This window comes from Xiphophorus maculatus, chromosome 20 (genome assembly GCF_002775205.1).
Source record: "Xiphophorus maculatus strain JP 163 A chromosome 20, X_maculatus-5.0-male, whole genome shotgun sequence".
NCBI lineage: Eukaryota > Metazoa > Chordata > Actinopteri > Cyprinodontiformes > Poeciliidae > Xiphophorus > Xiphophorus maculatus.
The window spans coordinates 20,418,438-20,445,525 of NC_036462.1; the positions used below are offsets into that span (position 1 = coordinate 20,418,438).

A 27,088-nucleotide genomic window follows, 5' to 3' on the forward strand; every position below is an offset into this window, starting at 1 on the left:
AAAAAAAATAAAAACAAATTGTTGCACATTTCTTTTGATTGGAGCATGCTATTTTTATAACTCTGTAGGAAAAAATTTGCAGTAAATTTGTCAATTTACATTTACAGTCTCTTATTTTTATCTTTCTATTTCTATTTTTTTTAATCTTAGTTTGAATATGTGTGCCTCCATTCACATGTAACTGGAAGCTAGTACACCTGAGTGGGAGAATATTTCCATTCTATTAGAGAAACAACACTTTTATTTTGTTTTTCTGAGCTTCTTGTCCATGCTGTCCTTGGAGTGTAATTCTCACAGCCATTGTCAAATCCTCTACTGGTTGGTTACGTGTGTGAGTGTGTGAATGAGTGGAAATCCATATAAGCCATTATGTGTTCTATAAATATGAAGCACATTTTAAGTACTCGTTTCATCCCAACAGCGAGCTGTTTTTTGTTCCCCGTCATCATATAAGATGCAATAATTTCATTTAAAATGTGAAAATGCAGGGAAACAGAAAAAGTAGGCAATAAAGAAGCCATTCATTTCTATGCAATGTGCCTCATCAATCACGCCAATTGTTGTGTTTATGCACGCCTTTCTCCAAAAACGTGTGTTTATTTTATAAGAAGACAAACCCTGAAAGCTCGTCGTGCCTGCAGAATCAACAGCGCCGCCCCTTCAAAATCTGTCCCAGTCTTTCAAACAAACGCACCTCGGAAACGGAAAGCCCGCTGACGGACAAGAAAGTAGTCCAATGACAGCACAGGATTTATGTCAGTGACCAATCAGCGTCTACCATGTCAGGCGTTGTGTGTTTTGTTGCCAGTGGAGCGCCTGAGGGAGGAGGCGGTGGTTACGATCAGAGGGTTAACGATGGCCGCTTCCTCGGTGCGGTGGCTGGAGAGACTGTGCCTTGTTGTTTTGATATGTCCCCTCTTTGGCTCAGCCTTTTTGAACCTAGAGGAGCTAAATGAAATGAAATACGGAATTCAAATTCTTTCCGACCCCGTCATTTTGGGGCAGGTGAGTCAAGGCGTTTCGGACGCTAACGGTAAACATGTAGCGCGTTGGCTAGGATGAAAGCTACTGTTTTTAGCGATAATGTTTTTGTATAGTAATTGTTAACGTGTGCTAAGACTGTTGGTTCGTTTGGATTTCGGACATTTTCTTAAATCCTAACGTGAAGATTAACGGAGTAGTTGTGAGTTTACATGCGCAGCTCATTGCAACAGCTGTCACTACATGTTTTACACAGGTAGCTTCTCTGTCTCCACTGTGTTTCCATCACAAACACTTAACTGTTTGGAAACCATCAAGATAGCTTGCAATAAATCAACGTTGACTGTTTATATTAAAAGCTAAAGCTGTTGTTGGGGCTGCCTTCTTGTTTTAGACCAAGACAGAGGAGGTCATGATGGTGTCCAATAAATACAAGCAGCTCTATGAATGTCGACTTCCAGCCCAGGCTGTCCGGTTTCATCAGGATCCAGCTTCTGAACCAGACTCGCAGGGCTACACTGGACCAGACATCCCCGAGCTGCTGAGGCCAATGCACAAAGTCCCTTGTCTTGTGAAGGTTGGTGCTTAAACGTATCCGTGTCTTCCTCTGCTTATCTGTGTAATCCAGTTATCAGATGCTCAGCCTGTTAATTAATAGAGCGATTAGAAAGCGTTTGTCTCAAACTACAGCACAGTGATAGTGGCTCACAGTGGAGCTTTTGCAGGAAAATAGTTCATTACGTGTGCTATTGCACATATTGCTCTTACACTAAATGTTTGTGATTTTTACAACGTTACTGCTTATACATTTTTTTTATACAAAGTTGCCTCAGTGTAATCGGAACTGCTTGTTCTGTAATTGCACCGCTACATCTTTGGATTTGGTTACTATTTCTACAAGATAACACTATTTCCTGCAACCCGAATTGTTTTACTGTTACTTTTATCTTTAAAACAAAATGATGCAAGGTTGGCAGGCATAATGTTGCTTTTCTTTTATTGGAAACAGTACATGGTATCTTAGTATATAACACAGCTTGGAAAAATCAGAAATTTGGTTGAAGTCTTTTACAGATCCAGACAATTATGGAAAAGCAAAAAGTCTTGTGCTGTCAGATTTGTATTCTCTGTTCTTTTTACCTACATGATAAACATCTGAATTTCCAAAAGTAGGCTGCTCAACTTTGGAAATTCTAGTAGTTTTTGTATTTAAAAAATACACATGATCTCCATAATATAGATTTTCATAATCTATTGAAGTAGGTCTGGATTTCATTTGCATAACTGTCTTTGTTTTTCATTGAGTTTCTTTCAGTTCCACACTAAAAATCTACAGATGCAGATACATTTCCAGACTCTCAGAGGTTAATTGGATAGATTAAACTTAGTTAAGAGGACAGGTTTTTATGATTTGTTAAAGAAAACAGTTAACAGACTGTGTTTAATTCACACATCTATTCATCCATCAACTATTAAGCCATCTATCTGTCCACCCAGATTGATGTCTGCTTTTGCACGGTCCATGTCTGCCATAAATTTAAATATGTTTTACATTTAAATCAGGGAACAAACATAAACACAGAAATCATGAAATTTCTATAAGGATTCTAAAAGGGAAGAATGTTAAGAAACCTCTTTTTAAGTGTATGCAAGATTACATTTTAGTCTTTAGTCATTAAGGTACGCTATGGGAAAAAATGTGGATACAAGCACCTTTTGGAGAAGTTATGAACTAGCAAGTTTAAAGTTGTCAGCTTTTAACAACAACAAAAAAGGAAGTTCTGGGGCGCCAGATCCACCCTGGATTCGATCCCCGACCGTGGAATTTTTGCTGCATGTCTTCCTCTCTTCGCTCCATCCCCAGTCTGGCAACTAGCAATAGAGACTACAAAAACGAGCAAGTTTTGGAGTGAAGAAAAACACAGTCGCCAGTTTTACAAGAAGACTTTCCAAGTTCACACAAAATAGATTTTTATTTCTCTGTGTTCTGATGACAAAAGAAATGCTGCATTGAAAACTGCATAATCTACTGTCTTTGTTTATTGCAGACAAAGGACTGGTGGACATACGAGTTTTGTTACGGTCATCATATTAGACAGTATCACCTTGAAGGTAAAAACAATTCATTTCTTTAACTGATAAGCATAAATGTAAAGTAAAAAATATATATTTTTCTCCGACCTAAATTTTTTGAGACTTTTCTGAGTTAAACCAGGGTGCTCCTCAAGTGTTGGTACTCTACATGTTTTAGATTTCTCTCGGTGGTGATGACTACCTCCCTAAAGCATGCTAATGTTCTGCAGAGGCCTGCTAAAGAGCCACCATTTGATCCACTTGTGTTGATTTAGAGAGAGAACTAAAACATGGAGGACACCGGCCTTTGACTCCAGAATGCTGTAAACCAGAAACTCTTCTCTCAAAGCCTGTTCTGTTGGGTTATAACTTGGTGTCAGTTCCTTGCAGGATCGTGTTTAAATCATTCAGTTGCTTTTTTTCTTGGAATTGTCAAAGAATACAAAATACATCCTGCTTTAAATGATATATGAATGTTTGGAACAAAGTTCTGAGATGCCACCAAACATTTATTAATAATCATTAATAATTAAATTTATTATAGTAATGTTTGTCTGAGCTCTCATGTTAGTGTGCAAATATCTTGTTCTATATGAATGTTTTGTTTTCTTTTTAAACCTACACTGCCAATAAAACTTGTTTGACAAATGTGTTTTCTTCTCAGACTCAGAAATCAAAGGGGATGTTCTCTTTCTGGGATACTATGGGTCTGAATTTGATTGGAACAATGAAACAGCAAAGGTGAGACTCACTTTTTCTTGTATGAATTGCATGTTGGATCACATCTAAACAAAAGTTTTTTTAATGAAGTAGATGTGAAAAAATTGTGAATACATTTATTAATTGTAATTTTTGTTGTGGAAACTGTATCAGAGACACGGCTCAAGACAAATGCATCCCAGAGTTGTAACACGATAAAATAGGAACATAGTACATTTGATACTTTTTCAAGGCACTGAGTGTCTTGTGTGTTGTTTCTTTTTTAAAAATCAGCTCTTACACATCATATTACAACATATCTCTTCATCTTGCAGGCCTCTAAACAGCACAAACTGAAACGATACCACAGCCAGATCTATGTAAATGGGTCCAAGTGTGACCTAAATGGAAATCCTAGAGAGACTGAAGTCCGGGTGAGACATCTAAATTTACAAAATGATTGTAATCTGAGTAACCCAAGTAGTTGTGGTAAAAAAGGGCTTAAGTTCTATTTGCAGTTTCTTTTACATCCAGATTTATTTCTGTGTAAAACTGTGAGCTCGATTGAATAAAAACACCTTGTGTAACTTTCAAATGTTTTTAGGCTTCCCTTACAATGGGCTTACAAGTTCCTTTTATTCTCCTGCATTGTCACAATCTGACTCTAGTATTGATTCTACTATTTCCAGTTTGTATGTGAAGAAGGCTCGAGTGACTACATCGCCCGTGTGGACGAGCCACAGTCGTGCCGTTACGTGTTGACAGTTCACACCAGTCGCACCTGCCAGCATCCGTTTCTGCAGCCACCGTCCTCCTCCAAGCCGCAGGGCATTGTGTGCCAGCCGGCTCTGAGTGCACAACAGTACATGGATTATGTGAAGGCTCAAGTCTGTGAGTGAACAGAAACACCAGGTTCACAATGCAGGTTCAGATGGGAACATATAACATTTTTTTTGCTTTGTATTGGTGCATTAATAGCAGTATGGTAATATGAAGTGAAATAATTGCTCTAATTTATCCGTTATTTACAAGTGAAAAACATAACAGGGTGTGTGACGACATATCTGTTGCTGCTCTGTTCCTCTGACTGTTCCCAGCGGACACAAAGCGTAAAGTGGAGCAGATCTCTGAGGAGCTGAAGAATCTTGATGAGATGCTGGCTGGTAATGAAGGTGCAGATGGGACAGTGGAGGTCACAGCAGAGGAGACCACTCCTCCACCAAACAGCTACCAAGATGTGTCAAATGGTAAAACGCCAACTTCAGGTACTTGGAGTATATTTCTTAGTTACATATATTAAGATTACATATTCAGAATGCAAAGTGTAGTATTTTTCTTATTTAGAAGGATGTCTGTTTTCTGTTTTTAAGCGGGAAATTCTGACGCGTCTGAAGACACACCATCAGAAGAGACGGATGATGCCGAGTTTTGGGAAGGAGTAACAAAACCTGGGAAATTAAAATCCACAGCTTCTCATCAAGACAGTGAGGTACTGAACTATACATTGACACCAAGATTAAACATTGTGGAAATTCACAAGTTTTCATGATAATTTATTATGAGTTTGTTGCAAATGTTTTGTGAAAATGGTCAAAAACGTTGGGTTTAAGAGCTGCTGACTCCCACCTGTAGGTGGTAGTCTTTCTTACCTCTGCTACACTGCTGCCAAAGCCTTTATTGATGTCAGGTTGTAGTCTGTGACTGATATGGCAAGCAACAAAAGTCACATTTGCATTTTTGCAACCTTGACACTCTAATTTTCCTTTTCTGTTGTTTGTTTATTTCATTTGTCTCAGTGCACACTCCAAATCTTCAGTAGGATACCACAGGCAGGCTGTATCAGATGTTGTTTGTACTATAATATCTTTTAATCTGACTAAAACACATAAAATCATTTGACAAACAACATTTTCTAATTATAGAAACCGTCATATCTCCTTTTTAAAAAGTATTTTTGCACTTCCATTATTTACCACAAGTGGGTGTAATTTCTCTATTTCTATTGAATCTTTCACAATCTTAACTAAATGTTTTCCTTTTGAAAGGTGGCGAATGGTGACTATAACTCAGTGGCAGACAATGAAGCAGAAGAAGGTACTGTTTAAAGAATGAAGAGTATAATTCCTTACTATTCAGGTCACTGCTTTACAACCATAAACTTTTAAACATTTGCTGTTATATGTTTTACTTTGTAACTTACTTCTTAGAACCATATGTGTCTAAGTACCCTGTGGTCATTGTTTATGTGATTTTATGTTTCCTTTAAGCAGAACGATTCAACTTTAAAATCATCACAGACCCAGCAGATCTGATGAAATTTGTTCAACACCTTAAGGAGAGCAACAGGAAGGTCAGGACTTTCCCCACATCTCGTTTTCTCCATTTCCTTGTTTTTGTGTGGTGCAAAGAACAAACTTTCTGATATACAAATTCTTTTGTTACAGAAAGCAGAAAACCAGGCTGAAAGTAGAGAAGAGAAATCAACAGGTGACAGGCATCCAGGGAAACTCAGCGGGGAGGCGAGAGATGAAGACGAGAACTTGCTGGAGGAGTTTGAGGATGAGATGGCCGACCTCTCTGTGCCTTCTGAGAAGATCGAAGAGATAAAAGAAGAAATGCAGAAGGAGTTTGACAACATCATAGATGAGGTTTGAACCCCAAGATAATACATTAAACACAGCAGACAATTAAGACCCAAACCGTTTTTTTTTTCTCCCAAATGCGACATTCATCAGATTTTTTTCTCACACATAAGTCTGATTTTTCCACCCTTCAAAAAAATTGAATTGTGTGATATGTAGCTGATTGTTTTCAAACTGTCTGAAGTCTGAACAGTCATGTTGCACTTTATGCTATTGAGGAGAGACATGCATCGTAATTCTTCTTCCTTTGTGTTGTTATGTCACCTTCCATTGCTGAATGACTTTAAAATGAAGTATTTATCACATTTTAAATGTAAAAATACTTTATCGATCTCAAAGGAAATTTTGACATATAATAGATCCAGTTTCTAAATGAAATTATTTCAATAAATAAATAAATATTGCCGTAACTCATATTAATTCACTCGCACACTTTACTTTACACTTGCTCTGCAACGTTCACCTTCTTCTGCGCATGCGAGTCATTTTAGCGTTGTAAGACGTTGTAAGAAGTCCTATTGCAGTCGCATCATTCAGTAATAATATGGGGACAAACATTTGACTTAAAACATAAATCGTAATTGAGCATCAACATTTGTGAATGTAGCCTTAGAGATCTAATTTGTGGCATTTAAGTGAAACTGAATGTCAACATTGTGTTTGTGTTGCAGGCCCAGCAGGAGCTGGAAACAGAGGGCCTTAAAGGAGAGTTTGATCGTACTCAGGCAACACAGGCTCTGGAGACGACTTTGGATAAGTTGCTGGATCATCTGGAGGAGAAGGATGGTGAAGACGCCCAGCAGCAGAAGGTCCAACGGACCAGTGACCCGAGCAGAGGCAGCCCCAGCCTGGCTCCTCAGCAGCCAGGTAACCGTCACGGGCCTGAAGCCCTGGGCCGCCGTCTTCCTGTGCATGTTTGTCATCATCACAACCATTCATGATCATCTGTAATGTTGTTATATTCTTCATCTCAGAAAACGGAGAACGTGATGCAAAAATTAGAAATGGTCTCAGATTAAACTCTTAGTCAGTTTGTGGTCTTTTGCTGCTATTAATTTAGATGTGGGTGACTTAGTTTTCATCAATAAAATCAAAACTGAAATGAATGAAAGCAAACCCATTAACCTGAATTCGCCGCGCCACAGAAATGTTACTGAAAAGGTTGTTTGGCGCCTCCGGCTGATGGGTTTTGAGGTGAATTGTCTCTTCTGTCCCTTTTTTGTCACCTCAGACCAAGCAGCTGACGACCACGTTAAGATCAAAATTACTAAGTATAAGACGGGCAGCAGCCCTGATGGTGAGGTCAAAGTTCAGGAGATGGGCGAAGGAGACCCCCAGTGGCAGCACATAAAGGACGTGGTTAAAGAGCAGCTAGAGAAGGCAGGACTAAAGGCTGAAGGTATGAAGGGGCAGTGCGGCTATACACACAGCCTTTTGTCTTTTCCATCGCCTGTCTTTAGCTTTATTGCTATCTGTCTCCTTCTATCTTATCTTTACATCTTTTATAAAAATTTTCCAAAACAGTTTTGCCATGAAAATGGCGACAAATCCTCTCTATGCTTCTTCAAAAGGGAAATAGATTGCAGCTGTATGCCAGAGCTTATTTAAAAGATAATTGGAGATGAAGGGTTTGTCATTTCTGTGTCTCCTTTCATCCACTCTTCTGTTCACTCCATTCATTCTTATTAATCTGTCATTCAGCTGTGCTGCTCTTGAACTATCTGGGTGATCGTGTTTTATACTTGTGTCCTTGTTAAAGGTAAAATTGAGGTGAAGATTTTGACACGAAAGAATGCAGAGGATACAGGCGATCAGTGGCTGACTGAAGAAGACACCAAGTCCTTCAGGGAGCTGCTCATAAACCTCTTGGTAATTTACCCATAAGTCAATGTGACCTAAATGCAAACAGTTTGTTTGAAACCGACTGTGGGGTTTACAGACCGAGTCAATAAATTCGATTATTATTGAAAAACTCCATTTGGTTTCACAGTGAGTGTCTTTGTGCCTCTAATGATCTTTATTTCCTTCTGGAAAATGCACTGATGACGGAGCATATAATTTAACTTTATCTTAGCAGCAGTTACGATAAGATAAACATAATTTATGCAGAGAAAAATAACTTGAACAGCTTTGACTTTGTATCCAACATTTATGCTAATCTTAATCACAACATTCTGCTATTGTGTTTCACCCAGGAAAATCTAACGTTACAAACCCTCAGAACCACCTGAGGTTTTCTCTCGGCTTAATTTTTATAATTCCTAAAGTGAAAACTGAAACATAAAGTGAGGCCATATTTACCATGAAATTCGAAACCTCCAAGACCCAGATTAGACTCTAATCAAGTGATCTTGACTCCAGTTTTCAAATTAGCTTTTATCTAAGTTGAAACAAATGTTTATTTAATGCCCCTTTGGATGGAGAAAGTCTTTCTATTTTTTTTATTATCAATAAATGGTTAACCATTATGATTTGAAATTTCCTGTTGGGCTTTTACGACATAAGAGCATGTGACTGTATAAAAGCTTTTATTTGTTTTAGTGACTGTCTAAAATTCCCCAAACTGCAATTTGAGTTTGAAACATTAGCAGCTTGTGCAAATTTAAAGTAAATGCTTCTCCCATAATTCAGTCATAACAGTTAAGTACAAGACCACAGCTGGCCTTTTCAGATCGCGTTAGCTCCTGTTCTCTGTTGTTGCAGTTTCTGCTGCTTTGATGGGAATCTGAATTGAATTGTAAAACTTTCTGAAACTGGCTATATTGAATTATAAAACATAAAATTGTTCAAGATAAAAGGCATCTGAAATGAAATAATCATTGTCTGTTTTGGTAAAGTAAAAATAGCAGCTTTAATAGAGTTTAAGTGTTCCAACTGAATAACCCTGAGGAAAAGCATGGCACAATAATAATCCATTAAAAAATTAAAAAAAAAACAGAGTGAAGGAGGTAATTTATCAGTGACGATTGTTGGGTTGGTGCTTCTATCCAACCAACTCAAAGTTTACAGTTCCACGCCCAGGTTTCACCTGTGTCCAAATTCATAGAGGCAGAACTACGTAACATCCCTGATTCAGATTGCAAATTATAAAGCATCTTTCTGTGGATTATTCTGGTTTTCAGCAATCCTTTATTTTATTTAATAATGTATTTTATTTTTTAGAGAATAGAGTAGCTGTAAGTAGATCCTAATTCCTCTGACTGAGAGCAACTGAAGGCTTTTGTTTTTTGAAGTAGTTGGTGGTTTTTTTTAATCTACAAGCTGACTGATCCAGGTTGACCCCGTTTGCGCACAAAGACGATTCTGCTTCAGCTTCAAGGTTCTTGTCCGGGCACGTTGTGCAGAGTTCCTTTCCCTTTTCTCAGTCTGTTATTGCTGACAACACAGTGAGATTTAAAACTTGTAAAAACGGAAATCTTCTCTTATTACGGCACTTTTTAGGCATTACTTGGCCTCACATTCTGTTAATCAGAGAGCTATTTTAGTTTGTTTTAACAGGGCTACCACTAACTTTTTTTTTAAAGGTAGAAATAGTGGTTGGTGTTCTCCTGTGTAACATTCACCACAGGGGTCAAACTCCAGTCCCTTAAGTCCAGTGTCTGGCACACCATGTCTGGACCTAAAGACTTCGCTGGCATGCCAGCGAGGTTTGCTAAGGCCTGGTCATTAAACATTTATTTTATGCTTGATTCTGTTTTTTGGGGGTTTTTTGAGTGGTCATTCACACTACTAAATCCTACAGCGGTCAGACTTCTGTGTGAACAGTCTAGGACCACAAAGCGACCCGCATGTGCAGAAAAGCATTGTTTACCAAACCACTAATGGATGGTGCCATCTAATGATTGATTTCAAATCAATCGTTAGATTGATTTGCCATTTTTGTTGCCACCTGTTGCTAACATTTTTGTCAAAAAATTACAACAACACAAAGGAAGTAAATTCAGAAAAAAAGCACAACTAATAGAGATTATGTTTTGTGGTGCATTGGTGCAACATTTGTGTTGAAGTCTGCTTGGATGTGGAGTCAGACCAGGAGCGATGGGATTATGATGATCTGTGCTGCAGTGACAACTTCTTTCATAAGTTCATAATCATAATGTTCAGCCAATGTTTACATCCAGATTTAATGCTTCTGGCTTTTTCTTCTGTAGAATTATGATGCATTTCTCACAACAATGACGTAAAAGTAAAATGCGAAATGACCGTTCAGGCATTTGAAAACATGGATAATTATCCGTTGCAATACCACATATGGAAGTGGCACAAATCCTAATTTTTGGGGGGTAAAAGATCAGAATTGAGCCATTGAGACTGCCATGTAAAAATCACATGAGCAAAAAAAGCGAATTTGGTTTGCGTTTGCCAGTGTTTGCTGTTGACTCTGGAGTCTGCATGGCGCCACTCCTCTGTGTTGTACCAATAAGCTGGTAGAGATTTAGAAGCATGCACTTTTAACCAAATTTTAACTTTGCAAGTAAAATAACACTGGATCTGTCTGATTAGTTTTTTGTTTTACTCCACAGACTGGAGGCACAGAGGAGGTTTATAAAGAGCAAAAGAGACAGCAGGAGCTTGAAAACAACTACAGGTTTGTATGGGGAGAAAGTCAAGAGGAAACCCAGTCATCGAGCACGTCGGACTCGGACGATGTGGACATTTGAGCTCACGGTGTACATTCACTGCCCCTGCTGCGATGAACTCCTGTGGAGACCTGCAGGTGGAGGGACTATAATTGTTACCACAGTTTGTTTGAAAAGCTTGACCAATTATTGCTGTTGAATCTGATAAATGGTATGTAACTCTGCTGTTTGCACATTTAGAAAATAATTTAATGTGAACTGAAAAGGCAATAATGTTGGTGTCTGCAATAGACAACATTCAGATGCTGCACAAAGTTTGTGTGAGCTGCACTTGTGCAGTTGAATGAAGTTATGCATTTTCCCTTTTTTGATGGGATTCAGTTTATAGAAGGCCGACGGAACCTGATGACATGAGGCGAATATGTTTCTAGAAACATTTTCTAGCTTCACTGAACATTTACATCGACTTCTGAAGCTGCAACCAGTTCTGCGCTGTCTTCAATGCTGCCATTCACTTCACAGTTCTTATTTGCTAATTTATCAGACGTGTGAAATTCTGTACCTTGGACTGCATATTTGTCATACTGAAAGGTATATGACAACAACAACAAGCAATGTTAAATCCTGACAAATTTAACAACAAAAGTCACAATTATTCACAGCTGTATCTTTTATTTGTTTTATTGAGTTTTATGTGGCATATCAACACAGTGCAAAGTCCAAAGTGAAAGGAAATACACATTGTATTCAGAGGTGTTTTAGTAATTAAAATATAAAAAATGTGGCTTGCATTTGTATTTAGTTTTCTGAGTTAATATAATATTGATCCACAGTTTGCTTTAATTTTCTATTCAAGTCACTCCATCAGCTTGAAACATGAAAATAGCTTGAAATCAGAGGGAATGGAGTGGCTCTGTTAGTCTTGCTACAGTGTGTCAATCATATTTAAGTCTGCACTTTGGCCTGTTGTAAATCTTTAATAAGTTAGAGCGAGGTCATTTTATGGTGGCTCTGGCTGAAGGTTTAGGGTTGTTGCTTTACTGGAAGCTGAACCTCTGCCCCAGCCTCAATGCTTATGCTTCCTGCAACCAGTTATTTTTAGTTTTAGGATTTTCCTGTTAGTATATGTAGCTCCACCACACTTCACATTAACTCTGCTCTGTCCCTGCAGTACAAAAGCATTTCCACAGAATGACGTTCATGTCACATTAATGTTGTGCTCGTTGTGATGTGGGGTGTCAGTTTTCCATCACATATTGTCTAAAAAATTAAGTTGTAGTCTCAACTCAGCAGACCACCTTCTCTCACATGTTCACTGGCCTTTGGTGTACGTTAAACAGAGCTTCATGCTTCTTTTATGTTAATGCTTTTCTTCTTGCCATTTCCATAAAGGGAAGTCTTGTGGAAATGATGACTTGTGGTTGTCTTGTCAATACATTCTCCCACCTGAGCTGTGGATGGCTGCAGCTCCTCCAGAATTACCAGATTAATGCTGTGTTTGCCGGACCTTTCTTGGCTGTAGTTGTGCAGCACCTCTTCCGTTTTCGGACGACTTCAATGGTGCTCTGCAATGGGTATTTTGTAACTTATCTCTGCTTTAAATTTCTCCACAACTTTATCTCTGACATGTCGTCTGTCCTCTTTTTCTCTTCATGATGTTTGTTCTCAACAAACGTCTGAGGCCTTAAGAGAACAGCTGTATTTGTAGTGAGATTAAATTACACTCAAAACTGTTTACTAATTAGTTGCTTGTGTTTTTATTTAGGGATTTTAAAGTAAAAGAGGTAAAGCACTTTTCAGATTTGTATTTGTAATATATAATTTGAAATCCATTCACATTTGTCTATTCCTCAAAGGTTTACAACTTGGTGTTGATTGGTCACTTAAAATCCCAATAAAAAACCTTCATGTTTGTGGCTGTAATGTGACGAAACATGAAGCCGTTTAACAGATATGAATACTTTTGAGCAGCTCTGTATATGTGCACAAACTCTTGCCCCAAATATGTCTGATTTTTCTGCCAAACACAAATTAAAGGAACTCTAAATGGTTCAATGAACCATTGTCGTGCAACAAGGTTTTCAAAGCATGTGTGTTTCTATTTGTTTGTGACAAAGATAGTTAATTTATATTAATTTAGCAAAAAAAAACATGCCACCATTTTCTGTAAGGTTCATCTTGTGAAATGAATGAATTCAGATGTGGATTTAAAGGGCTGAATTTGTATAGTTTGTGAATAATTCTGCTTCTTGGAGCTCTGTTTGTACATAATTGTTGTCAATTATACATTAAATTGTTTCTGTTGTGTTTTAACACAAATTAAGTGGAGAATAAACTCCTTGAGTAAATGTGTTTAACAATACAGTCTCTGTGCTTTTGTTATACAACTCCAAATTATATCATGGTGGAATGGTATTTTATGTAAACTGTGGTTTTATCGCCTGGTAAGTGCATTCAGGTAATAGAGGTGTGTTTCATTACATAGTCACTGAATAAACGAGGAACCTATCTTTGTTAGAACTTAAGAGTTTGCTGACTGTCAGCTAGCGTATTTATAAAGCAAACAAAAAAAAGTAATCTGGCCAAATTGCTTTAGTTGTTTGTATGCTGCAATAATTGCACAAACATTTCAACATAGACTTGTGCATTGATGTCCAATTATCTCCTAAATTTTAGTGTTTTTGCTAACGTGTTCTACTTTGCTTTTTGGTTATTATTTTTAATGTCTGGGTATTTGTACTGTGCTATGCACAGCTTGAAGTGACGGTCTTAGTTCTGTGTTGTTTTTCCATTAAAATGTTGAAAACAGGCAAACTAGCAATCCAGACACGACTGACTGCTAAAGCACGTTTGCTTTGTAAGACACAGGGGTGCCGCCAGGAATCTTGGGCCCCCTGACAAAAGATTTGATTGGGCCCCCCCTGCGCAGCTGCTGTTACAATTTTTTGAGTCTATTTGACCCATAAAAAGCGTCAAAATTTTAAAGGCTTGCTTTCTTTGGTTCAATACTGATACTGGCACAATATTTACTGCTCATGAATTTAACATCCAACAGTCTGCATACAGTATGCAAGTACGTTGCTTAATTTTTTTCTATTAGTTTTAGGTTACTGAAATATCTCTCCCCGGAAACAACAGTCAAAAGCAAAGTGTAAAATACACATAAAACAATCATTGTCATAACCTTTCCCCCCTATACGGCGCCCCTGGTAAGACAACAACAACATATTTTACTTCCAATTATGGAAGTAAAATATACCTCCATAGATTAGTTTTATTCAACCCCAAACACTCACGGTTGGAACTGACTCATTCAAACCCTAGTCAATAAATTAGAATATTACTAAAGCTAATTTATTTCACTAACTCCATCGATAGGTGTTTGCAAGTCTTTATTTCTATGACTTCCCATTTAATAAAACCACTAATACATCTGACCAATCAAAAAAAAAAATTATACAGAAACTTTTGTTTAAAGAAGAGTATGTTTCATACCGTTATCTTCCGAAACATGTTTTTAATCTGACAAGTCTCTTTGAAAAGCATTACAATTTATTGGACATACCTGTAAACTTTCCCCCAAAAGAGGGCGTGAAAGTTGCGTAAGTGCCCGGGTGTCCTTAATGCATCCGCGGTACTTTATGTGTAGCATATTTAACATAAAATAGCAAAGCAAAAAAGTTGTATATTCTATTCTTTCAGTTCATTTGAAGACTTCTTTTGAGCCCATTTTATATTAGATAAAAGTATCAGGCCAGGGAGGAAAATAAAACTTTTTAACCATTTATTCTCAACAAGTCATGTGTACAAGGGTAAAAGTCCGACCCTGCCCCCTGACTAATATGACCGGAAGTAACGGTTTTTACTGGACGGAAGACAGCAGTTAGTCACACAAGTTAGACCTTTTAATCCTCCACCGACGTGGAGCTCGTTTAAACTTCTTGTCTGCAGGTTTTCTTGGGGGTTTTACTTAAGTGAAAGTGAAACATCAGCCTCCCTCCTTCGTCGGCGGGGTCTCCGTTAGCTGCGCAGCTGCGACGCGACCGCTAAATAACTTAACAGCGAAGTTGACGCTAGCAAGCACCGTCGGTTGAATAACGGACTAGCCAGTTAGCTTTCGCCAACGGTTCCAACACAGAGCTGGAGTCAATGGTTAACCGGACACGAGCGTCATTGTTTGTTTTCTCTCACTTGGGAGTTTACTCGGACAAAAGGCTCTGGGGTTTTGGTCGCTCCTTTCTCCGTGGCGCTGGGTGAGAACTTAGCTCGGTTTTTATTATGGCTAGCTGTTGTTGTTCGTTGTTTCGCTTCCCCGAGCCGAAGCGCTACGATCGCTGAGAGGAAGTAGCCCTTTGGATATTTCGGCTGCGATGTTTTATATTCCGCCGTTGCTGCTGGTGAGTTAACCACACCTCGTACACAGGGAGTGACACATGTACAGCCACGGATGCATCAACAACTCTCCAACATAGCATTATATTCACTCCAGTTCTTCCCTCCTTTAGGTTGAGCTGCTGCCACAGTGATTAACTGCAGGACACCTGGTCCAGCATGAAGGCCCTGGGTTCCAGATTCTCCTTTTATGCGGGTTTTGTGGTGGGGACCTTCACATTGTACGTGTTCCTGCGGCAGGTTTGGTTTGAGAGGTCTGAGCAGGCCGAAGGCTATGGGAAACTTGGTGTCCAGCAGCAACAGTTGGACGAAGACCAGGGCATATGGAAGAAAGAGAGGTCCGCTCTGTTTAACTTGGATCACCCTCATCATACAGGTATGTTGGTCTTCCAGGAGCAATAAAGGAGCAACTTTTATTTTACAGAATCAGTTGAGCCTTAATGAGAGGGTTTAACTTGAACGCACCTTAATGATTGACTAGACAAAATTAAAGGAAGTTTATTTTTTTACACCTAATGTTATCTACCTAAGCATCTCAGATGTTTAAGTAATTTTATTATTGAGCAATTATTTCTTCCGTTTCTTGAGTATTGGTGTAAAGATCACCTTTTAATATGATGTAAAAGCCTTACATAACCCTTTAAGCCACTGGGTGTAATATGAAGGGCTTCATTAAACGTGAGTTTTGCATTAATCTACTTCCTGCTTATTCTGAGGCGGAAGAATGTAAAAGACAGGCAGCATTTATGTGTCACTGTCTGGAATGTGCTTTCGCTGGATGAAGCTAAATGCATACAAGAGCTTGTTTTATTTCCTAAGATCATTTTCTAAGTAGGTGTGTAGGTTCTTACAGTATAGCCTTGGATAAAAAAAGGTTACACACAAATAAAAATAAAATGGGTAACACAGTCTTATTGCTTTAAGTGACAGTGAAAAATCTCAAATTATTCCTGCATTTAAAATATGATCAAACATTGATTATGAAAATTATTGTAATTAGTTAATTTGATTTTAAAACAGCTATATTTAATAGTTTTTAGGTGATTATTGTAGGGGAATTTACCCTTTTCTACCACTCTGCTTTATGTAGACTAGAGGAACAAGCCTAGCAAGACTTTATAAAGAGGACAAAACAATCCTCTTTGTTTTCTATCTTCTGTATGATAGAAGATTTTAGTGGGGTTTTTTAACTTTTAAAACACTTACTATATTTTTATATGTTAATTTACCCATGCTTATCTCAATTTGCCTAAAATTTTATCACAAACTGTTACAGCAAAATACCAGGATGTTAATTCACATGTGACTGCTGAAACTCTCAGTGGGTGTCAGGTTTAGAGAACATGCTGAATGTATAAAAGGGGCTTTATAAGTCTGAAATGTGACACTAAAAATAACCTTGCTCTTTGTGTAGTTGCAGCAGTGTGTGTGATTGGGATGCCATTCACTAATTCTTAGATTTCTACTTTAGACTGCAGACCGGTTTGCAAGTAATGTGCCTTGAATTTTTGTCAAGTCAGGTATGGTTAGAAACATTCCTAATTGGTAGAGATTTTTGGTTTCTTTTAAAGACTTGTAGGATTTTTATAGAAATCTCTTATTGCTGTAGCTACAAATTTGGGGTTTTTGTAGGAGTGAAACAAATGCTACAGTTTATCTGTTGCTTGAAGTGACAACAAGACCTGCTGGCTTTCAGTTCAACCCCGTTGAACCTGCTTCAAAGCAGGAAGAGATTTTAATGAAATAAAGACATTGTCTCAGCTACGAGCTAATGGGACTTTCGGCAATTCGTCGTTTCATTACATTAAAAAAGAGAGGAGCATTGTTTGTACAGTAGCATGACTAAAATGTTGCATTTTTGCCATCGTACATGATGTACATCAAGCAGTTTTCTTTTTCAACAGACATTTCGATATAATTGAGCAGAGAAAAGCAGGTATATTAGGAGGACAGCATTCCATTTAGATGAGTCTCAGGTTTTCCACCTGTACAAAACAATATGCCAAGATGCAGAAGTACAATGTAAATTTGATAACATACCTACTCATCAAAGTCAAAATGACTGCCATTAAATAACCTAGGCTGCCAGAATTTTTTTTCTTTTAAATCTTTATGAAAGGCGTGGACATAATAAACTCTTAGTCAGTTATATTTAATAGTTTGTTGTCATTTGTCAAATAAACTGAATAAACAGCTGTCTGAAACAGTTGTGGAAAAGGCTTTATTTAATTTTATTTAATGAAGGATTTGGTTGGTGAGAACATAAGGAACACACCTGATCCCAATAACACAATAGACCACAGCAATAATTTTGTGAAAATGTGTGCTGTTGATGCTTTGATTATTGGTTTTTTTGTAGGAGTGAAACAAATGCTACAGTGAAAGTGACCTCAGTTTTCACATCTTCCCACAACTTCTCCATAGGGCTGAGATCTGGACTCTATGATGGCCACACCAAGACATTGACTTTGTTGTCCTTAAGACACTTTGTTACCAATAAGGCTGTATGTTTAGGGTTATTGTCCATTTGAAAGCCCAGTGTCTGCCCTGACTGATATCTTTTAGATGTTGCTTCAATATTTCTACATAAGTGACTGGCCACAGCCAAAGTATGGACTAGTCTACTTGGGGGTGTTTTGAGTTATTTACAGATTCTAAACATTTCCAATGATATCAGACACATGGAAATCAAAAACGAAATTACAAAGATTTGACAATTTGAATGTTGGCATATCCCATTGCATTTTTTTCAGACAACGGCTTTCAGAGTTTCTCCACAAACCAGTTTAGCAACGTGGCACTGTTAACAAGGCTGTTCATTTCCATTATTGTGCATTAATCTCACCCCCAGCAGTGGCTGTCAACATGTAGGCATCGCCTGAGATCTTCAGACTAAAGCTCTGATGAGCCAGCTTTTGTCTTTGGGTTAACAGACAGGTCTTAAGTTCTGTCTGTTTTTACAACAAGGCTGTGACCTTCTGTCTTGTGAGCCTTTGTCACTGAGCCGTCTGTGAGCTGTGGGTTGAGGGAGAGAAATGGAGGCTACAACTTGATTTTGGTGACACTGTAAGCATTATTTTCATTGAGAAGTATCATTTTAATTGACTTTGGCAAAAGGTTTGCCACACCATCATCCTCTTCTGTGCAGTGGCTTCTCAGCTGACATTGAATATTCAGAAAACCTCCCCAGTACGTCATCAAAAATGTTCACTGAACGTTTGCAGACAACATATATACCTGTATTAATGACACTAAAGACTAGCAAGGCAAAAGTAATAATAAAAATCACTTTATTTCTACTGTGCATGTATGTACATAAGAGGCATTATTAGTAAAACTTTCATTAGAAAAATTTAAATAATAAAGAGTGTCAATATAATTATTTTGGAATAAAACATTAACAATGAAAATAAGGGAAATCCCAGATTTGACATTTTCAAATTAAAAAATACTTTGATTTTAAGGAAAAATTAAGTAAAATAAAACAATTTAGAATGATGACAGACAAAAATCATAAAGTTTTTTGTAAAGATTCAAACAAATAATTTTTTTTCAATATAAAACATGTCAAATTAATACAATATATGTACTTTAGAACAAGGTAAAATACTTCCATTGTCAATGGCCAGTGTTTACTGTGTATAACACTGTTGATTATTAGCTTTTACTATCCTGTAAAAATAAATCTTTACACATACCAAGCTCCTCAGCAGACTTTATGTCCAATTGCAACAATGAGTTGGGAGTAATTTCACATGCAAGTATCTGTGTGCCCAAGGCGTCAACCCAGCAACATGATGGCATGGTTGGTCTCCAGTGTATGTCTTGATGAAATCCAGAACTCTGTTGATTTGTTCACAAGAGGAAATGGACATTACACATAAAAGAACATTAATGTGTTTTTGTCTCCTTGCCAGGTGAGGATAGCCGCATGGCTGACGAGTTGTACAACAAGGTGCGAATCCTTTGCTGGGTGATGACTGGTCCCAAAAACTTGGAGACAAAGGCTCGGCATGTCAAGTACACATGGAGCCGGCATTGCAACATAGTCGTTTTCATGAGCTCTGTGGATGACCCCGACTTCCCCACGGTGGGACTTGGCACTAAGGAGGGGCGCGATCAGCTGTACTGGAAAACGATCAGGGCCTTCCATTACGCCTACGAGCATTACGCCAACGAGGCAGACTGGTTCCTCAAGGCAGATGACGACACCTACGTGATAGTGGACAATCTGCGATGGATCCTTGCCAACCACACGCCGGACGAGCCGATTTACTTTGGCCGAAGATTCAAGCCCTACACCAAGCAGGGGTACATGAGCGGCGGCGCAGGATACGTACTGAGCAGAGAAGCCCTGCGGAGATTCGTAGAAGGTTTTAAAGACAAAGTGTGCACTCACACTTCGTCTGTAGAGGACCTGGCGATGGGGCAGTGTATGGAGAAGGTTGGGGTGCTGGCAGGAGACTCCCGAGACACTGCGCAGAGGGAGACGTTCCACCCCTTCGTCCCCGAGCAACACCTCACTGCCAAGTTCCCCAAGAGCTTCTGGTACTGGAGCTACTGCTACTACCCCATCTCAGAGGCAAGTGCTGTAAATCCCAGCATTGATCTAAGGTGTTATAAAGCATGCTTATGGGATAAAGGGATAAAGTGAGGTAGTCAGACATGCCAGTATCTACATTAGATTGTGGTTTTCACAATCCTGTCTTGAAGAACCACATACAGTTATAATCACAACCACAAAGCAAAAGCGCTGGGTGTTTTTCAGCTTATGTGCACTTTACTCATTTGTCTTTTTACCGTGACAACTTTTGAACCGTTTTCCTGTCAGAAATTGCCATGGCAATGTGTCCAGATCGAGGTGGCGTGTATAGGCATACACTGTAGGGAGTGGAAAATTACTTCATACAGCCTCAATTGTATTGTAAGAGAGTTTGTACACACTGCTTCATATTTTATCATTTTACAATCACAAACATTTATGAGTTTTATTGGCATTTTATGTGATAACCCAACACAGAAGCGTAATGTTGTGAAGTAGAATAAAATCTTTATTTATTTTATCTCTAACAATAAGTATAATTTGCATTCATCCACCCCTCCTGACTACTTTATAGAATCATCTTTTTGCTGTAAATTTCAATGTTTTCCCTCTTTGTAGCTCCAAACACATTTCTGCCAATTATTCTTTTAAAAACCAGCTCAAGCGTCTTCATAAATAAAGATACAACTAAACGATTCCCTAGTCATTGTATGGACAGAAAATTGGTGCTATGGCCCTGGTCGTTTAGCATTGAGCTGGATACATCACGTAAATAGAATTCTTGCTAAGGCTACCCAGGTGATCTTCCCAGCGACCGCAGAACAGTTTTCTTCATGGGTCTCCCGTCCTATTTTTTTCTGTATGCCCTCATGAGCGAGGACACATTTACCTCAGCTTTAAGTTTAACAAAAAAAAAGATAAATCTCGTCTGAATGTCGTCTCTGATCTGGACTCGCGGGCAGCTGAACTACCGCTGCGGTAGGCAGGATTTCCTGGCTGGAGCGACGCCAGATGCGGAAATCCCCTTGTTCACAGCCTTGCCGACTTCTAATCGGTTAAATTGGAGAAATGTTGTTTACATTTACCATTAAAATCTTTGGCTGAAGAGGCGATTGTAATCCCGTTGTAGGGTAAGAATAGATTATGATGGGAATTTATTGATGCAGAATATTGAAATGACAGCCATCGAGAAAGTCTAGAGCTCCTCTGATCCAGAAATCTGATCTTTGTCCCGCCCCCGCAGCCAATGAACCAATCAACACCTAACACCAAACAGGCCCGGTCTGGCTGGCCCGATTGGAACCACAGCTCTTGGGGTTCCAGGGAGCGGGGTGGTACCGGGCTGGAAGTGCTAATGCAAAAACGATAGGCCCGGGTTCAAAGCCGGGCCGGCCCTGAAAAAGGGGTTTATGTGTCCTTTACATGACTTGTGAAACTTCTAATGGCTTCCAGTTTGTCGCTCTTTAATTTAATTTGACGAGAGTTCAACTATTACTTGTCTGGTCTACTTTAGTTAATCCTTAATTTTGGGAGATCAGTGATCGGCCGGTTCTTACATGTGGAACTGTTCTTATTCACCAATGTTTTCAACCTTGGCAAAGGTCTAAAAATCAACCACTGTGCTTTTCTTTTCTCCTGTGAGAGAGGTTTGACTGACAAAACGGCCGATCGGGTCATGTCTGGACATTTACAGTTAGTCTCGCCATTGTTGCCAATTCAGCAACTTTCTTGATATATTAAGCAACATTTCAGGCAAAAAACTGGTATCGGCCAAAATCGGCATCGGTAAGTTAGGCTTTTTAAAAGATCAGTAATCGGCAATCAGTCAGAAAACTGCAATCGGTGCAGCCCTACTTTCCAGTCATGTACAACTTGTGTTGGTCTATCGCACATGACAAAAACTTGGAAAGTTTGAGGGGTTCTGACTCTATAACATGGTAGATAACTTACATCAGGGGTGTAACTCCAGTCCTCAAGGGCCGCTGTCCTGCAACTTTTAGATGTGCCTCTGCTGCACCACACCTGAACAGAATAATTACGTAGGTCATTAAGGCTCTGGAGAACTGATCTACACAAGGAGGAGGTGATTAAGCCATTTCATTCCAGTGTTTTGTACCTGTGGCACATCTAAAAACTGTGGCAGACTTGTCCTTGAGGACTGGAGTTTGACACCTGTGACTTACATGCTTTCTCTTTTTTTGTTGTAGGGTCCAAAGTGCTGTTCAGATGTGTCGGTGTCTTTTCATTATGTAGACGCCACCGGCATGTACATGTTGGAGTACTACGCCTATCACCTGCGTGCCTTTGGCTATAGATACCGCTACCAGCCGCCAACCCCAAAGGCTTACAGTGCTGAACTTCCAAATCCCTGGGATTCTGCCGAAAGACTAAAAGAGCGGGCGTCTGGGGTGAAGGAGTCCGGGGCTGGAGATGATTCAGCGCAGGAAGTAGGTCCTGCACCTGTGGCTGCTAAAGACCCCGCTGAAGCGCCGGTTTGATAATAACACAGATTTTAAGTAGGAGAAAATGGGCGTTTTTTGTGCTACCCATGCATTGTGATAATCTGGGATTGTAGTTCTTCACAAGCAGGAAATTGGCTCCACTTTGATCCGAAGTTTCTTCCACATACAAGTGCATTCCCTGAGGATTCTGGAGCTCAACGACTGCTTTTAATGTCAGCTGTGACTGCAAGACTGTTCCTCGGGCTGAGACTTTTACCCTTTTTATTTTTTAAGTGGTTTTACAACTGTGTTCTTGGACACCTGTGTTTGTGTATATTGATTTTTGAGAGGGTGATGCTGTTCCAACATTTTAAAGCATTTAAGCATTGTGTTTTATGTTTTAAGTCTGCAGTCACAACAAGTAAACTGTCATTTGGTTCTCCTTCACAACCGCAGAAGTTGTCTGACTTCATTCCACACAGAGAACTGTAAATCTGCAAGGGAGGGGACCTGGTTGTGCAAAGAACGCCGTGGTTTCATGTTCTGAGCCGTAAAACTTTCTCATCAGTTCAAAATATCCAGTTTCGCATTCGTGATCGTTTTTTGTTTTTTTTGCATGAGCTACCTCTCAAACTGTTGGCTGTGTTTCAGAGTCTTTCAGCTGGACACAAAGTGTAACGTTCCACTTGGGACTTTTTGTCAACATCGTCACATTTTATTTGTAATGCTTCATGAAGAAAATCTTGTCTGTCCGGAACAGGCAGGGCTGGCTAGCCGAAGTGTAGTGAAGTTTTACACCTGCTTAAGCTTTCCATGTTCCTACAGTTTAAAATCCTCCTGAGGAGATGCCCAAGCTAGTCTTGTCTGAAATATTTATTTATAATGTTTCTATGTTCAAGCTCACCCAGACGGCCATAGCTGTCATAGACTATTCATTTGCTTTTTTTGAATTTATGTATAAAAGCTTCCTAATGAAGGTTCAGAAACTTTAAAAATTGCCTTTTTTGCCAACAATTAAAAAAAAAGAAGAAAAACACCAAATCCTTACATTTCAGACCAAGAGAGTTTTTGGCAGTAATACACATAATAAAACATTTTGCTGCACCCAAATCAGTTTTTCGTTTAGTTTATTAAACTTGGCTAAATATGTCAAACTTTTTCAAAGAATTTAAGACAAATTCTGTTTTTATATCTGAGAATAATTCTGTTCAACCGAGCCTAAAAGAATTTGAAAACTAGATGTCTAATCTATAGTGTTGAATAACGCGGACTACTTTATTTACTTGATTTTAGTAGTACAGCCCTGCTCTAAAGTGATGCTACGTCTCAATCAGATTCAAGTCACAACTTTGAATACAACCAATATTAAATATATATATTTTTAATTTATAGAGCCATTCAAATATTTGCTTGAGCTTTAGGTCACATTCTGATGGCCAGACATCTTGCACCAGAATATTTCTTTTAGAACAAAAGTCACGGTTCCATTATTTACAATGTCCTGGTCAACTTTAGTTAAATGATTTAGTTTGATTTTTGATTCAATTATCTTCTCACATTGAGACAGTCGACTATTAAATCTTATTTGATGATCTTAAATATGTCAGGAAACACAAAAAGTACCAACAACTTTTTCACAGCACTGTAAAGGGAACATGAACAGAGATTTAGACACAACTTGATGATGAATTGTTTTACTTTGTTCCATAACATCTAATCTACAATATTCCCAATCCTGTGTAAATGAGCCAGTATACACACATTAGACATGGTTATTATAATATTCCAGATCTATATAATCCAACCAAAGATTCCTGCACTGGAGAAAAGATTCCCCAGTGAAGGAAGACAAATACGGATTTGTCTTCTTTGTTAGTAATTTTCTTTTCTTAATTCAGTTCATCCAGCAGTTTCACTCATGCAGCCGCGTTTCCTGGCGCAGCTGGAAAAACTAGATAGTTGAGGAAGTAGTTGACTGAATAATCCTTTGTTCTCTTTGAAACAACACCTAGTCTGCTCTAAGCAAACGGTTGCAGAATATTTATCTGCGCTTTCTGAAACTGCCACTAGACACACACGTACATTTGGCAAGTTCCTGCATCCTTCTCCCCAAGCTGACGCATAAAGAATGTGCCTTGCGAACTGAGAATGTATGAGCCACGAGCTGCACACGCGACTTTGCACTGTGACGTTAAAATGGGGGGGAAAAGCAGGATGAAAGATAATTTTATTCAAGCCTTTCATTGTGTGTTTACTTCTTTTTTTAGACACCGTTTTGCTTCTGTATGCTTTAGTTTATCTACAGTGTCTGATGAACTGAAAATTTTATGTTTGTGAAAAAGTGATGACCAAGAAGTGGCTGAAAAAAAACAAAAAAACATACTGCACTTTTGATTTTGATTTCAACAACTTTAAATTTGTTTTACATGGAAGCCTTTCAGACTCGGTGTTACAACTGATTATTTGTGTGTGAACAGCGTAGTTCCCTTTTTATCCGTTGTTTTTTAACAGGAGATGGTTGTAAGATTTCACACGTTTCATTGTCAGTCGAATTGGGATATTTTATGTTAAAGCCTCTTTTAAAGAAGATGCTTGGGCTCATGTTTAATACTTGCTGCGTTGAATTTTTTATTAATGGGAAGAGTGAGACACCAGTTCCTTGACAATCTTGTCAATATTAGGGTTTTTCTCAAAGGGAAAAATGTGCAGTGCTGTATTGACACTTGACATGTATTTATGTTAGTTGTTGGAATTGAAGTGTGCAGATTTGTGAGAGCACAGAAAATGTGTGATTGTTTTTTTTTGTGAAAGGTACTTTAATCACTATAAATAAATATTTTACTGTACTGTTTTGTGATACATTTTTGCAACAGATGTCACAATTGTGATTTCAATATCTTAACCAGCGTGTTTATTCCTCTGGCTGCTAACAATGGATGACTTTGTTGAATAGGAGAGCTTTGATAAGTTGCAGGTTTTATGGCAGCTGGTCACACACGGATGTTTGACATCTGCATTACAGAGAGCGTCGTCTTCTGTGGAAAAGCAAATATGGTTCAATAGCCTAGTATCACATTTATTTGTCTTTAGGGCAGATTAAAGTCTGTTTCTGACCTTTGCTTTACACAGTTGGAGAATTTAAATCCCGTCATCTGCAGAAATGTTTGCACTGATCCACAACCCGCTCCTGCTGCACACAAAGATTAAATCACTAAGTTAACAAGTTAGGCTAAACATGATCCTATATCACAAAATGTAGAGTTACTGTCAAATGTGTAATACTCTTTGAACCTTTAACACCCATTAAGAACATTATATGCAATCTAGTGCCTTGACAAGTCACCTAATTAGTATAAGGAATCCATTTGTTTTTGATTAAATACACTGCTCAAAAAAATAAAGGGAACACTTAAACAGGTGTTTAACACTTAAAGTGTTCCCTTTATTTTTTTGAGCAGTATATTAAAACCCAGCTTTTCTGTGAAGGCCTCAAGACATTTGAAGCCCAAAGAACGCAGCAGAAAACTCAGGGAGAGATTTATTGAGAAGTTTAAAGCAGGTTACATCTGCACAACATATTAAATCTCAATTGTCTTTGCTATAATGCACTGTTGGGTAGGTTACTAAGTGTCACACTCTGTATATTGTTTATGTATAAAGTCTATTTTTGGGATTCTAGCTGCTAAAGTTGCAGTATATAACTTTAAAAAAATATTTTTTACATATTTGTTAAAACTGCCACCATGTTTTCCATCACCTCCCTGAATTATCTGAAGAAATGCACCACTCCCAGTCAAAATCAACCAATCAGAGTCAGGGGGAGGGTCTTAGTGCTGTCAATCACCCCAATTGGAAAGTATGCAAATTTGTAAAATATGTAAAAATATCTCTTTTGCGTTGTATGCTTTAAAATGCAGTTAGGTTTTGTGGCTGTGATGTGAAAAAGTTTTGAGCAGAATAAATAACGATATAGGAATGTTAAATATGTTTTAGAAATAATTCAACCACAGGGGAGATCAGACAAGAATCAACATGACAGGTTGACAGTTCAAGGGTTGTTTTCCTCCCCAATAGTTTCATGAAAAGCCTAAAAAACATCTGGAGTCTGTGTACTAGTTTTACACAATCTTACAAATATATAATAACTCTAGTTGAGGTTCGAAACTCATTTATAAATTCCTGAAGCTCGTTGGCACGAAAACGGCTGTTTTTATTTTTCCTTTACACCCTTACCAATAAATCTGAAATCACAAGCTCAAAATTTTAATTCAAATCCCAAGCATCTTGATTTAATGATGTGAAAAACAGTTTTAAATTGCAAAAGTTTTGGCTGATAAAGAATTTAAAATGTATGTGCCATTATCAATATCAGCAAAGCAAAACATTTACTATCAAGTTCATATAGGAAACTGTAGATTTGTTGAGCAGACCAAAGCAAAAGAGTTGGTTATTAAACCGCCCTGAATAAACGACTTTAGACGTTGCAGAGTCACTCACCTGTTTTTTGTTTTAGCGGGTCAGCAAGGATGTCATCGGCATAATCTGTGCAAGACAGAAAATTTAATTTATTTTTTAAACCCCAACTTAAACACTGCCTTACAAGAAAACCGAAATGTTTTGAGATTGATTAAGACAAGAAATGCTTACTCAATGCTGAAGCAGCATGTCTCTTTCCCAAAAGACCCACAAAGTTGTCATAGTCAGTGGGATAAAATCTCTTGAGTATTTTGTTTTCAC

General features: G+C 38.4%; 2 protein-coding genes across 3 annotated transcripts; both read left to right on the forward strand.

Annotated features, from left to right (window-relative positions):
* The first annotated feature begins 820 nt into the window (after positions 1-820).
* On the forward strand, positions 821-13,332 carry os9 (OS9, endoplasmic reticulum lectin). Of its 2 annotated transcripts, XM_014469054.2 has the most exons (15): positions 821-1,005; positions 1,376-1,558; positions 3,030-3,093; positions 3,719-3,795; positions 4,089-4,187; positions 4,443-4,644; positions 4,851-5,018; positions 5,124-5,242; positions 5,799-5,847; positions 6,024-6,103; positions 6,198-6,401; positions 7,067-7,262; positions 7,627-7,794; positions 8,155-8,264; positions 10,919-13,332. In XM_014469054.2, the coding sequence occupies exons 1-15, from the start codon at positions 856-858 to the stop codon at positions 11,054-11,056; spliced, it is 2,007 nt and encodes a 668-aa protein (XP_014324540.2). In that variant the 5' UTR covers positions 821-855; the 3' UTR covers positions 11,057-13,332. The 2 variants fall into 2 exon arrangements, with proteins under 2 accessions (XP_014324540.2, XP_014324541.2); XM_014469055.2 differs by lacking the exon at positions 7,627-7,794 and having other exon boundaries at positions 6,021-6,103.
* A 1,493-nt stretch (positions 13,333-14,825) lies between these two features.
* On the forward strand, positions 14,826-25,245 carry LOC102235556 (glycoprotein-N-acetylgalactosamine 3-beta-galactosyltransferase 1-B-like). The gene is made up of 4 exons (XM_005799842.3): positions 14,826-15,372; positions 15,481-15,743; positions 19,285-19,949; positions 22,118-25,245. Exons 2-4 carry the CDS (start codon positions 15,527-15,529, stop codon positions 22,406-22,408), a joined length of 1,173 nt encoding a protein of 390 aa, XP_005799899.1. The 5' UTR covers positions 14,826-15,372; positions 15,481-15,526; the 3' UTR covers positions 22,409-25,245.
* Positions 25,246-27,088: the final 1,843 nt, after the last annotated feature.

Excerpts from the sequence above, each read along its gene's own strand:
- os9 (XM_014469054.2), top strand. The coding sequence starts at position 856 with ATGGCCGCTTCCTCGGTGCGGTGGCTGGAGAGACTGTGCCTTGTTGTT. Across the intron at positions 3,796-4,088 it reads GGAACAATGAAACAGCAAAG|GCCTCTAAACAGCACAAACT; the intron begins GTGAGACTCACT and ends TTCATCTTGCAG. Across the intron at positions 8,265-10,918 it reads AGCTGCTCATAAACCTCTTG|ACTGGAGGCACAGAGGAGGT; the intron begins GTAATTTACCCA and ends TTTACTCCACAG.
- LOC102235556 (XM_005799842.3), top strand. The coding sequence starts at position 15,527 with ATGAAGGCCCTGGGTTCCAGATTCTCCTTTTATGCGGGTTTTGTGGTG. Across the intron at positions 15,744-19,284 it reads GGATCACCCTCATCATACAG|GTGAGGATAGCCGCATGGCT; the intron begins GTATGTTGGTCT and ends TCTCCTTGCCAG. Across the intron at positions 19,950-22,117 it reads GCTACTACCCCATCTCAGAG|GGTCCAAAGTGCTGTTCAGA; the intron begins GCAAGTGCTGTA and ends TTTTTGTTGTAG.